This window comes from Notolepis coatsorum (assembly GCF_963971535.1).
Source record: "Notolepis coatsorum genome assembly, chromosome: 18".
NCBI classification, from domain to species: Eukaryota; Metazoa; Chordata; class Actinopteri; order Aulopiformes; family Paralepididae; genus Notolepis; species Notolepis coatsorum.
Window position 1 is genome coordinate 83,515,019 of NC_140182.1, and position 15,212 is coordinate 83,530,230.

The window sequence follows — 15,212 nt, forward strand, 5'->3', positions numbered from 1 at the left end:
ACAACAACAGACAAGTTAGACAACTATGTATACAAAAAAACGATATAGACTGAATGATTAGTTGTTACCTAAAGTCCTTGGACTCCACTGTAGAGAACGGGTGCAGGCCTTTGACAACAAACTTTGTCACCGCCCTGTGACACTCGTTCACCCTATCCTGTCATCCTTCCTCTAGCTGCTAGGGAGAAAGGACTTTGGGTGGTGGAGGTAGAGGGAGGATGTGTGGTGGCCCTGGGCTCACTGGCCTGGGACACATTGGTGGCTAACGCCTCAGCTTGACGATCTATAAAAAGTTTTTAGATTGTAGTATTTGTAGCTAAACAATTATTTTGTTTATTAGCCTATTTGTAATAATTCGTTATTAGCCTAGGAAACTCCGTATCTTGGCTTACCGGCTGCAGTGGACGTGGATGCAGATGGACCACTGCGCGCAAGGCAGTCGACTACGGCGCATTTCTGCACACTAATACCGTGTTTTGCCAACAAATGTTTTGATAGATTGCTCGTATTGCCACCCTTACTGGCAAATGTTTTGTTGCACTTGTGGCAACGTGCGTTGTCGGCATTGACCCTTGTAAAGTATATCCATACTTTAGAACGCTTCGCTCTATCCGCCATCACGACTCAGTGCATGCAGACTCAGAGCTGTCTGTGTCTGTGTGCAGCGCGCTTCAGCACGGAGACAGCGCTTTCATTAAGGAGTACCCGTATGAATAAGAACGAAGTACCCGTATGTGTAGCGCGACTCGCGAGGAGTGTGTGTAATAATGACTCGCTGCGGCTCGCTTCTAGTGCAGAGACAGAGAGAGGAGAGATCGTTCGCAACTTTTAAATAATAATAATAATAATAATTATTATAATAGTATCGATAGCAGTACCGAGGACGTCGGAGCTTATAAATACTCCGGTATTTTCTAATATAGTACCGGTTCCCGTTTAAAACCGGGGTCCGGGGGGCATCCCTAGTTATAACAGATCGTCTTGCCCGGAGAAAAATAGCCGACCCGGACCCATATAGTCGACGCACAGCCCAAGACACAAGGTTTCAAAGGGTGCTCGATACCGCCGCCTGGTAGGATGCGGCCGGTATTGCACCTTTGCAATCTCAGACCCATTCCCTATGATAACACCAGGCTCCCTGGATGGGTAATAAATACAAATATCGAAAAAAAGAATAAACAACAAAACCCGAAATATCTCGGGTCTGGCGCCCAACCGCTGGCGAGTTAACCCGACTTATCTCGGGTTTGTCGCGCAACTGGTTAACAGTTAGCTAGCCACAACTTTAGCGTGTCCGTATCAATAGTCTATGAACGCTACACAAAGTGGGCGACATGTTGGCACAATTTGGAAATGCACAAACAGGCTGTTTAAAAAGAAAAATGTATGATCTTTTCCCCCCTTCTTTTTTCGTTTTTCTCCCATCCCAATGTTAGTCCTTATGCCAATTCCCAATCCCCCTTCCTGGTCGTTGCGCACTCTACCCCCTACTGTCGGTCCGGGAGGGCGGAGACTATCGCATGCTTCCTACGACACATGTGTACCCAGCCCACCGCTTCTTTTCACCTGGCAGCGCGGACTCTCACTGGTAGAGTGTAACATGTGGAAGGTCACACTACCTCTCCTAGATCCTTCCCTTGCTGTACAGGCGCCCCGACCGAACTGTAGGAGTCGCTGTTTACAACGACCAGGACCCACACTCGCCAGGTTTCCCACCCGCTAACACTGCCAATTGTGTTAGTATGGACGGTCGGCCAACCCAGAAGCACCACAGCTGGATTCGATTCCACTGTCTCTGTGGTGGTAGGCAGACGATTAGTCCGCTGCGCTACCCGGCCGCCCAAACGTGCTGTTTTTATCTGTTTAGCTAGCTGTATTCCAACCCAACAAACTTTGTGGTAACGTTACTCCTCTCCAACTCTCAGGCTACAAAAACGCACGCCTTGTGGGATTTCAGAGCGAGATTTCAATTTCAGTGGCAAAAACAAGCACTGTACTGGATGTACTTGGTAACCAAATAAAAAAATAAAGAGAGTTTCCTCAAAACTGTTCAGTTGAAATGCCAAGTTGAAAAAATCTATTACTCACGTTAGGGATGCCCCGATCGATCGGTATCGGCCGATATTCAGTATAAATATGAGATTGGTGAATTCCGATAATGCTTTATTTTCGCCGATCGTGAAAACCGATCGAAAAACATGATCCAATTCTTAGCGGAGTTCTCACTCGCTGACTTCTCTCTCAGGCACAGAGCTGCAGCGCACTGCCCCTCCTCCTCCCCCTGCCCCTCCCAGACCCGTGTCAACAGAGGCTCTGGCAATAGTCTGCTCTAGTGCATGCGACCTCTGTGAGCTAACGTTAGCTACCTAGCTAACGTTACTGTTTAAACAAAATGACCCAGTCAACTATTCACTTTTAGTTTAATACATGAGGCATTGTCTAACGGTATCTAGCTGGCTAGCTACTGATAGCTCCTGATAAACAAATGCTCCAGCAATAGTCGAGTGCATGATACCTCCGTTAGCACGGTAGCCAACGTTAGCTCACGTTAGCTCACTGTTTATATGAAATGTCCCAGTAAACTAAATAGTTCACTGAGGTGTTGTCTTAACGTTATCTAGCCGGCTAGCAGTAGCTACAGATAGCTCCTGATATCAATGTCTTATAACATTGATTCGATGCGTATTCGAGCCCCTGGCTTGCATCGCAGTCACGAAAGGGGCTAGCTGAGGGCATGCTGAATGTGATTTGACCAAAGCAGAGTATACCAATAGGGCCCAGCTGCAGCGCCGGAGAATCCTGGCTGCAGCTGGAAGCTACTCGAGTATACACACAGACAGTGGAGCTGTTTGCAGATAGCGAGCATTTTGACTTGTTGCGTGGTGGCGATGTCTCGCAGATAATACAACTACAATTATGATTATATAATATATATATTTTATAAAAAATTTAAATTAAATTATATATATATAGGCATATATATATATATATATATTTTTTTTTTATAAAACCAAAAACGATCGGTATCGGTATCGGCCGATATGGCTCAGACGATCGGTGATCGGTATCGGTGGCAAAAAACGTGATCGGGGAAATCCCTAACTCACGTCCATCCCCAATTATAATAGTGTGTGGTCTAAGTAGATCTAGATTCAACCTCACTCCCATCCCCACCACCTAGCACCCCTTGTTGGTTGTTATTTTGGTCCTCAGAACTAACACCAGTTACCTCCATTAGTTGCCAAGGCAATTCTGGATGAAACCATGTGACTTCCGACAACCTGTCCATACACTCAGTTTCCCATTTTCATCCATAATGTCTCTGGATAATAACACTAAGATTCAGGTTCCAATTTAAAGCAATGTGACACCTTGAATACATGTTCAACTTCCTCAGCAGAGTTGGCGACGATGAGGGTCTTATGGACCACACTGGGGGTGAAATCCAACACGCGTAACAGCCATGAGATCTTAGTGTCTTCCAGACACATGAGGACCATCTATCGGAGGGGGGAAACAAACAAAATACATATCCATTATCAGTGATAGCACACCTGATCAAAAGCAAAGAATAGCAACTAGCGCTGTAATACGCGCTGAAATCCATGATTCTAATCACAAAGAAGATGCTGTCAATTTGACAGGTTTGAGAGAGAGAGGTACATCTGTGAAGTAGTGAGTGAGCTGCTAAGGAGATGAAGTTGTTACTGGCAGATACTGTAGGTGTAGTAGGAGTTCCATGCACGGGTGACTGGAATGGAAGCTAAAAACTGCAAATAATGATGTAGGTTAAAAGCTGGCCATATTTCTGTTTTCATGGATATTTGGGTTGTTCTCAAAGTCCCTCCTGGACTGACCTGTTGCACGTTGCCATACAAGGCGGCCTCCTCCATGCTGGTGACGATGATGGTGGGGGAGCTCATGTGCTTGGTGAGCAAGTCCTCCATGCAGCTGCTCCAGCACTTCGCCACAGCTACAATCTGCTTGGAGACCTGCTCCTTGCTAGAGACCACCTTCTGGAAGTGCTGCAGAATGGCGGCCATCTGGGAAGACAGAAATAAGAGATGTTACCCTGATGGACTGCCAAGACTAGGCCTGTCGCGATAAGCAATAAATAAATGTATCGCGCGATAATGAAAATGAATGCAATTATTTTGACGGGCGCGATTAATTGCTATTTGCGTGTTTGTTTTAATGAGGCGAGAACCAGAACCTGCGGGACGCAGTAGGGACGAAGAGGTTTTATTTGGAAAATGTCAACTGCGCCAACTGTCAGTGCGCATATCACTGTCACTGGCAACCGGTGCGCGTCTTCTGAGTGCTCGCTTTGTTGACAGTGCCACGAGAGCACTGCACAAGACCCACGAACATATAGAATGTTTAATAAAATTTCCTGCGATACTGGCCAACCCACGAACATATAGAATTTTAATAAAAGTTCCTGCGATACTGGCCAACCCACGAACATATAGAATGTTTAATAAAAGTTCCAGCGGTACTAGCCATCAGTCAAGGGAGCACTCGCAAACAGATAAAGTTAAACAGCAGAAGATGGAAAACAGACAGACCGACCAACGGGCAACTGCATCCAACCCTAGTACAACCCTCGAGTCTAAGCTAAGGACACATTTAAATCACAGAGGTATATGTTAGTCTATTGGAACTGTATATTGTTCAAATAAATAATTATTTCAAATAAAAATTATTATTTATTTCCTAATCATTTGAATGGTGTCTTTATGGCAATAACAACTATAGACGGAAAAACCAAAGTAAAGATACAACATTTAGATTTTTGGGACGGTTTACATTCACTTTGGGACGGTAACAATTGTATTTCATAAATATATAAATGTAAATAGTATTATTATTATTAACACTTTCAGTGCCACGGGCGACATATCTCGTTTTATTAGCCCCCCCACTGAGTGCCCACGACAACAAATATCGTTTTATTGTTTTATTAGCGATCTGAAATCATATTTCATCAACAGTCACCCGTTGGTACAGCAGCCCCTACAAGAGCTCAGAATGGAAAAAATCGCCCCTATCGTCTATCCCTGTGTAACTGCAGGTCAGTCGCTTAGACTGACCTGGGATCTGTAGATATGTAGGGGCGGAGCCAGCTGGTTCCCTGTGCTGGTAAGAAGTCTGATCATGGAAGTCATCGCGGGACGGGAATCAGCCTGGAATATATATTTACAGCAGCCAATACTCAATCAATAAGCGTGATCGATATTTGGAATGGCGATCAGGAATTGGAATGATCTTTTTGGAGAACATCTGATCTGAGGGAAGGAATCTATTTTACCAGTCTTGGGATAATCAGAGTTGTATTCGCTGAGATCTCAGCGTTTGCCCTATGTGTGATGTGTCTGTGTGCACGATCACTGATGAGAAAATAAGAGAATCGATTTTCAGCTTGCGTCTCTAGCGTGCATACGTACACATATACTATCGATAATCTAGCATTTATCATGGAATCTTTATATTTTCCTTGAAAACGAGGGCTTTTCAAAATGCTATAAAACGAAAATGAACAGATAAAAAAACAATCCGCTTCGACAATGTTGACTGGAAAACGAGTCATTGATAAGCGACGGGCAGATTAGACATAGCAGGGCTGTACGTTAACTTTTTTTGCACATAGCACTGGTGCTACAGAGGTTGATCGTTTTGTAGCACAGGCCAAAATCTTGTAGCACAAGTATAAAATGTGTTATATTTGTAACAGTCACAAATGTGCCTATTGTATTTGTGTTATTTAGTTGCAGTGCCATGTTTGGCTGTCATTTTATGCTGACAAGTTGACATCACACAGCCAGACACGTTACGTGTAACTTTGTAAGGAATTATGGGATTTGGTGTTGGGTGTATGGACTCTACTAGGGGTGGGAATCACCAGTTTCATCACGATACGATACGATATAGATTCTTTGGACAACAATACGATATTTGCTGATATATGCCACGATATGATACGATGCAGGTGCCTGCAATCGATATGAGACGATATCATAACATAAGCCCATTTAACACAATCAGTAACATTTAGATCAACTCAAAAAAGGCAACGGAAATATAATTTGACATTTTTTTTTTTGACCTCTTCCAGACTTTTAAAGGAAAAACAATCTATTGTTTTTAATACACATAGACCTCCTGTTCACTGTAAAGTGCCACGTTTTGATATATTGAGCTTTAAACTTTAAGTTAAATGTTTTGGAACTCACAACACGCAACCGTTTTATGTTGCATGATCATGAATACATTTATTTTGTATTGTATTTTTTATGTTTAAATATCAACATTATCTGTCCACCCTCAGTACATTTACTATCAATATAATATACTCGTCTGACTTCATGTGATCTTTCCAAACGCACACACACAGAGAGAAGGGAGAATGTCTGCCCCCTCCTCCTCACTCTGCCCGTCTGCTGTTCTCTCTATATGGCTATGAACAGCTTGTTGTTAGCTCATGCTAACGTAACGTTCATTTCGGACTTTATGACGCGAGGATTGCAAAGCATATTACCGTAATTCCTCTAATAGTAACCCCGGCTTGTATTTGTTTCAACTGTAGCGGGTACCAGGCTTGTATTAGGAGGAGGCCTGTATAAGAGGGAGGCCTATATTTCAAATTTTCAAACGGATCATAATGAATAAATCAACATTTTGTGTCAGTTTGAACCCAGTAAAATGTACTGGGTTCATTTATTGAAACCAACGGTGCAATTACAGGTGGTCACTGGTCATTTCAACGTTTTCAAAGTGAAATCAAGTAACTAGCTCAGTATGCAGCTCAGTATATTAGTAACCCGGCTTGTATTAGGAGGCCGGCTTATAATTGCTTAGCTCATGAGCGCACCCGGCCATTAATAGAGACCCGGCTTGTATTTGAGACCCGGTTACTATTAGAGGAATTACGGTATATGCATTTGACCCGTTGCCGAATAAAACAGCAGGGATTTGTTTTGGGTCGCGACAACACTATCCACTAGCTCTGTTTCAATGTCCGCGTTCCAAAGGCTACTGTCTGCTGCTGAGATCCTCCTGCTGTGTTGTGAGCTGAGCCGAGCGGATAGAGTCACTGCTCGCAACTCGCGGGGATATTGTTCGCTAGGGATTATGGGATTTGGTGTTTGATATATGGAGTCTTACGCAGAAGGGACATTGTATTTAATCGCACAAGACTACAAGTACCAAGTGGATAGCGCCGTGGTCCATTCATTTACCGTCACACTTTTTATTTATTTTTTTGCTTGCGCCACGGGCCATCGCACCCGTGCTAGTGAAGTCAATTCATTCATCGCACAGACTGACGTCAGTGTCGCACGTGCGACATATATATCGCACTGTACACCCCTGCATAGCCATAATTAAAAAAATTGATTAGACGTTTTTAACGCTAACATTGAAGTAGATGGTGGGCATTCAACCGGTAAATCAAGGTTAACACTTTAAGTGCCGAAAACGTGTTTAGGCGTCTTTCCTAGCCATGCTCAAGTTGCCTATGACGCCGTAACTCGTCTTTGATATCAATATTTCAAAAATCTGTGATCGGAATCATATTTCCCCTCTGCAGCCTTCACACAGTTCTGAGCTCCTCTCAATCATCTAGCGGTTCAAGAGCGCCATCTGGTGGCCGATCGGCAGAAGCGCCAAACAGGAAGTCATGTGGATGAAGTGGTGATCACCCATATTACTTCCGGGCACTCGCTATAGGTCCCGGGACTCGAGTTCGACACAATACATAGCGATCCGTTGCCAATAACTCGATAAACAACATGATTTGGACGTATATACTCAGGGCCGCCTGGGAGAAATGCGAGGCCCTGTGCAAGCCCCTAAAGGATATTCAACTTTTAATGGAAGAACAAAACAGAAGGAAAAGATAACTTCACAAAGGCAACATGAATATACATAGATCCAAAAGGACAAAGATCAACACTTAAATCCAAAGAGAAGAGGGTCTATACCAGAGAAAACAAAGTAGCAAGGCGCCAAGGGCCGACATCAGCTAAATAGGCTAACTGCAAATAGTGTAGCCAGGTACTGACACCAGGCCACACACAGCTTTGGCCAACGCTACCCAAGCTACACAAACGACCAAGACAATTCACACACAGCACATGTCGTATCTCCAAACGTTGTGAAGTAACATATGTTTTGCCTGGAAAAAAACATTGTTATTAACAAAACATTCGGGAGGGGAAGGAAGGAAGAGTGGGGTAATATCCAATGGACATCTTACCTGCACCAAGGAACGCAGGGCGAAAGGCCGCAACACAGGTCTCCACGTTGACGAAAGGCCTCTCGCTGGCGGGACAAAAAGAAGCTATGGCCGGAGCCTTGTCATGGTGCAGGCCCGACTACATCTTCTGTCAAAGATGATGTCGTAGTCAGAGTGCCAGGGCCCCCTGCTATTCTCACGGCTAATGTCAATGGTTGTAGCACAAGCTAACAGCTAACTCTAGGCTAACTGATAGCATCAAACTAACGTTCCCAGCCGAGCGCAGCCGGCAGCTAACGTCGTAGCTAAACAGCTAATTGGCTAACAGTTAGCTCAACCCGGCTATCGCTAAGAATTAGCTAACGCAGAAGCAAGCTATGCGGCTACCACTGAAAAACTGTACAACGTGAGAAAAGCAATACAGGCCAACACTTCAGACAGCCGCTGTGTTTTCCTCTTCTCATACGAAGAGAGAAGGGAAAAAGGCAATACACGTCCCACTACAGATAGGGATGGGAATCGAAAACCGGTTCCCTAATTGGCCGATGCCTGGAACCGTGTGGCTCCCGTGACTTTCGATTCCATTATCGCTGCCAGGTTTTTCCTACAGTTGCGCAATAACGTTAGCATGTAGCCATGGCAGACTCTATTTGATTCCTTAAGGGCTCGAAATTGCCTGGGTTTTGGTAATATGCTCCCGAAATGCTCCCGCTGTTTGGCTACTTCTATGTGCAGTGAAAACTACTTGAATGCTTTAGAACCTAGTCATTGATTTAGTTCAGGGTGAGCTAAAATTAGCCGCGGAGCTAACGCTACCTAACGTGAGCTAACGCTATTTAATCAAGCTCACAAAGAGAGATAAACAGCTGACAGCGGATAGTACAGGTACAAATACAATAAAACAGCAGGTGGGGGCTGTTGTGTAAACCTTGTACTCTTTAGTTCACATATAATAAGAGACGGAGTGTTTGTTTACAAGTCTGTACACTGTAAGCCAGGAAGTACCGTGGTGGTGCAACATACAAATGTGTCCGTGTAGCAACACAAGCCAATACCTTATAGGACAGGGGCCCGGGGAGGGAGCTCTGTGTGTGTGTGTGAGACAGAAGTCAGAGGAATAACGACCCGTTATTCAATAGATTAAATTAGTTTAAGAATAAAAAAATAAATACATTTTAAGAGAATCTCAAATACATTATTTTATTTAAGTGTAGGCTATAGTTAATGTTTTATTTTTTACAGTTTTTGTATTTTTCTGACATGGGGGCTCAACAATAAATGACAATCAGAAATGTCAAGTTGCATGTTGTTATTCTAACCAGCTTAGACCCCTACGCTCTGCATCTTCTGGCCGCCTCAGACCTACTCCTATCCAAGCTCCGGGAGGGTCATCAAAGAGAAGTCGCCTATTCTCAGTCCTTGCCCCACAATGGTGGAATGAACTACCCACCCCAGTTAGGACAGCCGAATCACGTCCAATCTTTCGCCGTCGACTAAAGACGCACTTCTTCAACCATTATCTGAATAAAAAAAAAAATATCTAACTCTAACTAACCGTACTGTCATGCACTTGTCCTAATAAACTAACCTACACTGTAGCACTCAACACTTTGATGAACATTGTTGCTCAGCTGATAGAGTTGTGCCCTTCCTGATGGCTTGTCGTACAGAACTTGTAAGTCGCTTTGGATAAAAGCGTCAGCTAAATGTAGTTCTGTTGCATTTCCAATTTATTTATGTAAATTATAAATTGATCAGGTATCGATAAAGAATCGAATCGATAATGGAATCGTATCAATAAAATCCTATCAATTCCCATCCCCAACTACAGAGTGTTGTTTACCATAGCGGTGCCGGCAACAAGTCCAGGCCACACGAGAGAGAGAGAGCGAGAGCGAGAGCGAGAGCGAGAGCGAGAGCGAGAGCGAGAGCGAGAGCGAGAGCGAGAGAGAGAGAGAGAGAGAGAGAGAGAGAGAGAGAGAGAGAGAGAGAGAGATCCACGGCGGGAATAGAATAGAGTGCATTAAAAACTCACCAAACGTCCAAGAGGATGGAGACAACCGCGTGGAGTTGACGAAGTTCATCTGCCGAACGACCATCCTCTTCATCTTGGCATAACAATGCTGCACGCGCTGTCTCTAGATTAGCTAACGCTAGTTAGCTTAGCTAAGCTAGCTACTAGCCGACATCATCATTGCTATATCCCGACTGAACCACACGTTAGCACTCAATATTATAACGTAGCTAAAGCTAACTAGCTGTCCCTGTCTTTAGCCGGGATGGCTAGCCTGACTGAACTGTCTAACATGCAAGCGGCCCTGTATATACTATTATACAACCTGGAAATGAACCGGGTATTTCGACATCCCATAATGGAAAACTGTCTACCCCACGCTGATCGCCCAACGGCCCGCCGAGACTGGGGTGAGTTTTAGCGTGTAGTATTACCGTGTTCGACACTAACCGCTATGATGAACATTTGACCCACATTAGATGAATGGTATAACGTTGCCCACGGAATTATAAACGATCCCCCGCCCATCCGGTCATCATCAGATGATACGTAGAAACTTCTAGAAGCACATCCATTTGAAATTTTTCATCTGGCACCGATCGCTACCAAACTGTATTTGATCATCAATATAATGCATCTGGGGCTATAAATCACGTTCTGGAGAAAGCTGCAGAAAGAGATGAAAACATACTTATACTTTAGATCATATTTTAGTATGAATATGTGAATGAAAAAGTTTAACGTTCATACACCCTGAACAATACATATAGGACATTGAATGGGCCCTAATAATGGCAATCTAGCAATAGAATTTAAAAAGTTATAGCCCTGCAAAGAAGGGGAACTTCTCCATAGACAAATAAGCTGACAACGGATGGTATATCATGAATTTAACCTTAGGCAATCAAAGTGTTAAGCAAGGGCTCTGAAAGTGTTAACAGAGGCTGAGAGTCCATTTGATTGTTTTCGGTTGTTTTATTTATTTAGGATATTTAAAAGGTCTTCCAATGTTAAATAAAAGTTTATTGCATTTTTTTCCTCTCACTTTTGGGAAATACATTTCTCAAAAAAAAAGTCTCTCAAAACCGCAATAATATCGCTTATCGCAATAATTTCGGGGACAATTAATTGCCCAGCTAAATTTGTTATCGTGACAGGCCTAGCCAAGACTCGCATCAATATCCTTTCTTTGTGTCAAAAATCACTGTTACAATAAATATGGGCAATAAATAATTATTTTGGTCTGTCAAAAATATATGTATAGGTATTTATTGGTATATGTCCCTTATGAGTCAACGGGGCGTATTGCTCCCGTGGGCGGAGAACAAAAGAATAAGAATGTCTTCTAAATGCTCTAAACGTACATATTTTCAGAAATCGATAAAAATAGAAAAATGACAATTTCGAGTGCTTTGAGATGTACTATATATGTCTCATTACTTGCTAAACATAATACGACTTGTAAATACGTTTAATTCTTGCTAGATGGTATGCTTGTAATTATTTCCGTTTGCGAGAGAACTACAGCGCGTCACAAAACGCACATACACGCACGCGCGCACACACACAAGAGAAGCGTGTGCGCTGTGAATAGGTGTTAGACCCCCGCGCAGAGGTGAGAGGTATCAGAGACTCGCTACCCCCCATCCAAATTCTAAACAACAGATCGGCATCGGCTTTTCATAATATGTATGAATTATCTCTTGCAATAATATCCACGGGACACTGAGCTGCTTTGCAGAATAATGTGGTGTGCGTGTATGTGTGTGTGTGCGCTGAGACGCAGCGTCGAGACGAAACTTGTGTCGCGTCTGCTTCTATGTATGCTTCTTCAGCGCGAGGGGGTGTTTCTCACTGTCTGTCGTTGATAATATAATCTGAAGAGGTCCTGCATTATTATTATTATCATTCTCGAGAATACACGGGACCCGACGGAACGTTAATTTATGTATTAAAAGTAGTCTAACATGCTTTTCATCAACATAACTGGCAGAGACAGAGTGCGTGTGTGTACGAGTTATGAGTTATCTCGCAGTTCATTCAAGCGCGCATCACGGTGATGACAGCTCTCTAGAGTAGAAAGGTGCGCTCACAGGGGCGTAGCTGGAGATTCTGGGCCCCATGAAAGAATCAATTTGTGGGCCCCCAATCTATTAAAAAAATTTGGGGCCCCCAATCTATAAAAAAATTTGGGGCATTTGCTGGGCCCATGGAATCATCCTAACCCCCCCCCCCCAGCTACTCCCCTGCACACACACACACACTCTCTCTCTCTCAAACAGAGAAATCAAAAGAAATCAGTACATTACCTTGTATTACTATTGTAATCCAAAAGAGATATATAGGGTTGTTCATTGTACAATACAATTGATACAGTTGATGTTTCTTGTTGATTATTATTCTCTATGTGTATATGAGCATTTTTTCAATACCCAACTATGTAGTGGCCGCTTGTCGCTAGGCTAGGCCTCCTGCTGGGTCCATTCACTGGAATAACAAAGGAATGACTGGGCCTTTGCTCCAGGTGTGAAATGGTTCTAGTGACAATGATCACATTGAATTCTGGGAGTGTAGTTCTCTCATCAGATAGCTGAATGAACTTGGATCAAGTTCAAGTCCTATCCTGAAAAGTTGTTAGGATTTTACCAGAATGTTTGATTGATTGAAAACTATAGTCTCAAATTTGACAATTGATGGCTTATTTTGAAGGTATGAATCTGTAATTTTACATTATGTAACAAAAAAAAGAGAATATTCTGAGAAGGTGGAGCTAGAAACTTTAGACTTCAGGGGGTTTAAGCACTGATGACGTTACCATGAAAACAAAAATCAGGTTTCAGAACAATCCCTTTTAATTCATAAACTGGATTCTTAATCAGCAGATGTATCCCAAGACATCATAAATTTTCCTCCAGAATTAAAGGTTTAGGTATCCCTCTGGACCTAGTTAGTAGAGACTCGCCTCATCTGGTGCCTGTGAGAAGAGCAGGTCTGCTTCATCCAGCAGCAGGTGACAGAGACGCAGGAACAGGAAGCAGTGAAAGGCCAGCAGACGGACCAGGCTGAATGGTGTGGTCACCACAAGCAGACCTGCGGAACAAAACAGTATGTGTGCTTTAGGAATCTATTTTACCAGTCTTGGGATAATCAGAGTTGTATTCGCTGAGATCTCAGCGTTTGCCCTATGTGTGATGCGTCTCTGTGTGCGCGATCGCTGATGAGGAAATGAGAGATTAGATTTTTCAGCCCGCTTCTATAGCGTGCATGAGTACACATATGCTATCGATAATCTAGCGTTTATTTGAAAACGATTCATAAATAGGCCGAAAAATTACAACGTGTTTGTGTATTCCAGAATATTCTAGTAAATGCCGTTCATCACGTAATCTATATATTTTCCTTGAAAACAAGGGCTTTTCAAAATGCTATAAAATGGAAATGAACCAATTAAAAAACAATCCGTTTCGACAATGTTGACTGCAAACAAGTCATTGATAAGCGACAGGCAGATTAGACACATAGCCATAATGTAAAACAGAGATTATGCGTTCACAACGCTATCATTGAAGTGGGTGGTGGCATTTAACCATGTTTCCAATGTTAATGGCTGGCACTCAAACTGTTAAAGGGCCAACCACGTGTTAAGGTTGTTTTTACCATTTTAATATCCTACTCACTCATGTCACCAAGCGGCACTGCAGATTTACCTTACTCTTGGAATTCGGAAAAGTGCATTACCGGCCAGATCCTCGTAGGGGCGCTGTCTCGATAATGCAGTGTTCCCTGTTACAGACCGGTGTTTTTTTTTTTTTTTAACTTGAATGGACTTTTCTGTTAGCCTAAAGCTCCGTGTGTAGCCGATCGCCTAGAATAGTTTTTGGGACGCTGAATTCAGTGTGCAGTAAAGGAATATAGCATCAGCCAATGGACATATGGATCTACCAGATGCTGATCGATAACTGGGAAATCCTTTTTGCAGTCCAACTGACCACAGGTAAGAGCTTTTTCACGTAAATTACATGCTGATCAGACCTTGTTATCATACGCAACCAGCCGATCAGCGAATGTGGCTACTGAGGCTAATGCCGTTATTGGTAATCAATCATCAGAAACGACGTCCCCCGTCCCCCCCCCCCCCCTTTCATGCATTCATGGTGGACCATGACAATATGCATTTTGAGTTTTAGCTCTAGCTTGTCTATAGCCGAAACGCCATTCGATTTAACGTTATTAGCTTAGCACCCTATATCTTGCGTTCCAGGAAATACCCCAGAACATTCTGCTATAACGTTCATATTCAAGACGCTATAAAATGGGAACGTATTGATGAAAAAAATATTTATTTAAGGCATATTGAAGGGATGGTTTATAGCAGTGGTCACCAACCCGTCGATCGCGATCGACTGGTCGATCTTTGAGACCTTCCCTGTAGATCTTTCCCTGAAAAAAAATGTTAGTCCACATTACAGTTCTACTTTTGTTTTGATGTGAAAAGTGATGCTGCATAAGATTACTGCACTTAGCACTGACTGAGAAAGTACATATTACAGTTCTACTTTGACAAACATATTTACAATTAGCATTTTCTAATGTTAATAATATGAGAGTCCACATTACAGTTCTACTTTTGTTTTGATGTGAAAAGTGATGCTGCATAAGATGACTGCACTTAGATCTTAGATCTTGTAGATCTTGCCTTCACCAAAAAAAAAGTTATCTTGGGCTTAAAAAGGTTGGTGACCACTGGTTTATAGTGTCAATTGACAATGAGGATGGACAGATAGCAATAATATAAAGTATAGATTTAGCTCTACAAACAGCCTCACGCACAATGAAAGGTTATTATTTTAACTTCAGTTTTTTATACTTCTTGTTGTTTAACTTATTATTTTCTTAACCTGGTCTTTTAACTGCCTCGCTTACTGGGCATACTCACTATAACTGCACCCTGTGTGCCACTGT

The 15,212-nt window shown here is 42.8% G+C and overlaps 1 protein-coding gene across 1 annotated transcript in view; it reads right to left on the reverse strand.

The window, feature by feature from the left end:
* The window catches only part of tdrd12 (tudor domain containing 12), a gene marked incomplete at both ends in the record, with an annotated part of 274,420 nt that overhangs the window by 81,450 nt on the left and 177,758 nt on the right, over positions 1-15,212 (reverse strand). The window contains 3 exons of the mRNA XM_084335256.1: positions 3,372-3,500; positions 3,858-4,043; positions 13,213-13,340. Of these exons, the coding sequence (XP_084191382.1) occupies positions 3,372-3,500; positions 3,858-4,043; positions 13,213-13,340 (443 nt within the window). The remainder of the gene's footprint in view (positions 1-3,371; positions 3,501-3,857; positions 4,044-13,212; positions 13,341-15,212) is intronic.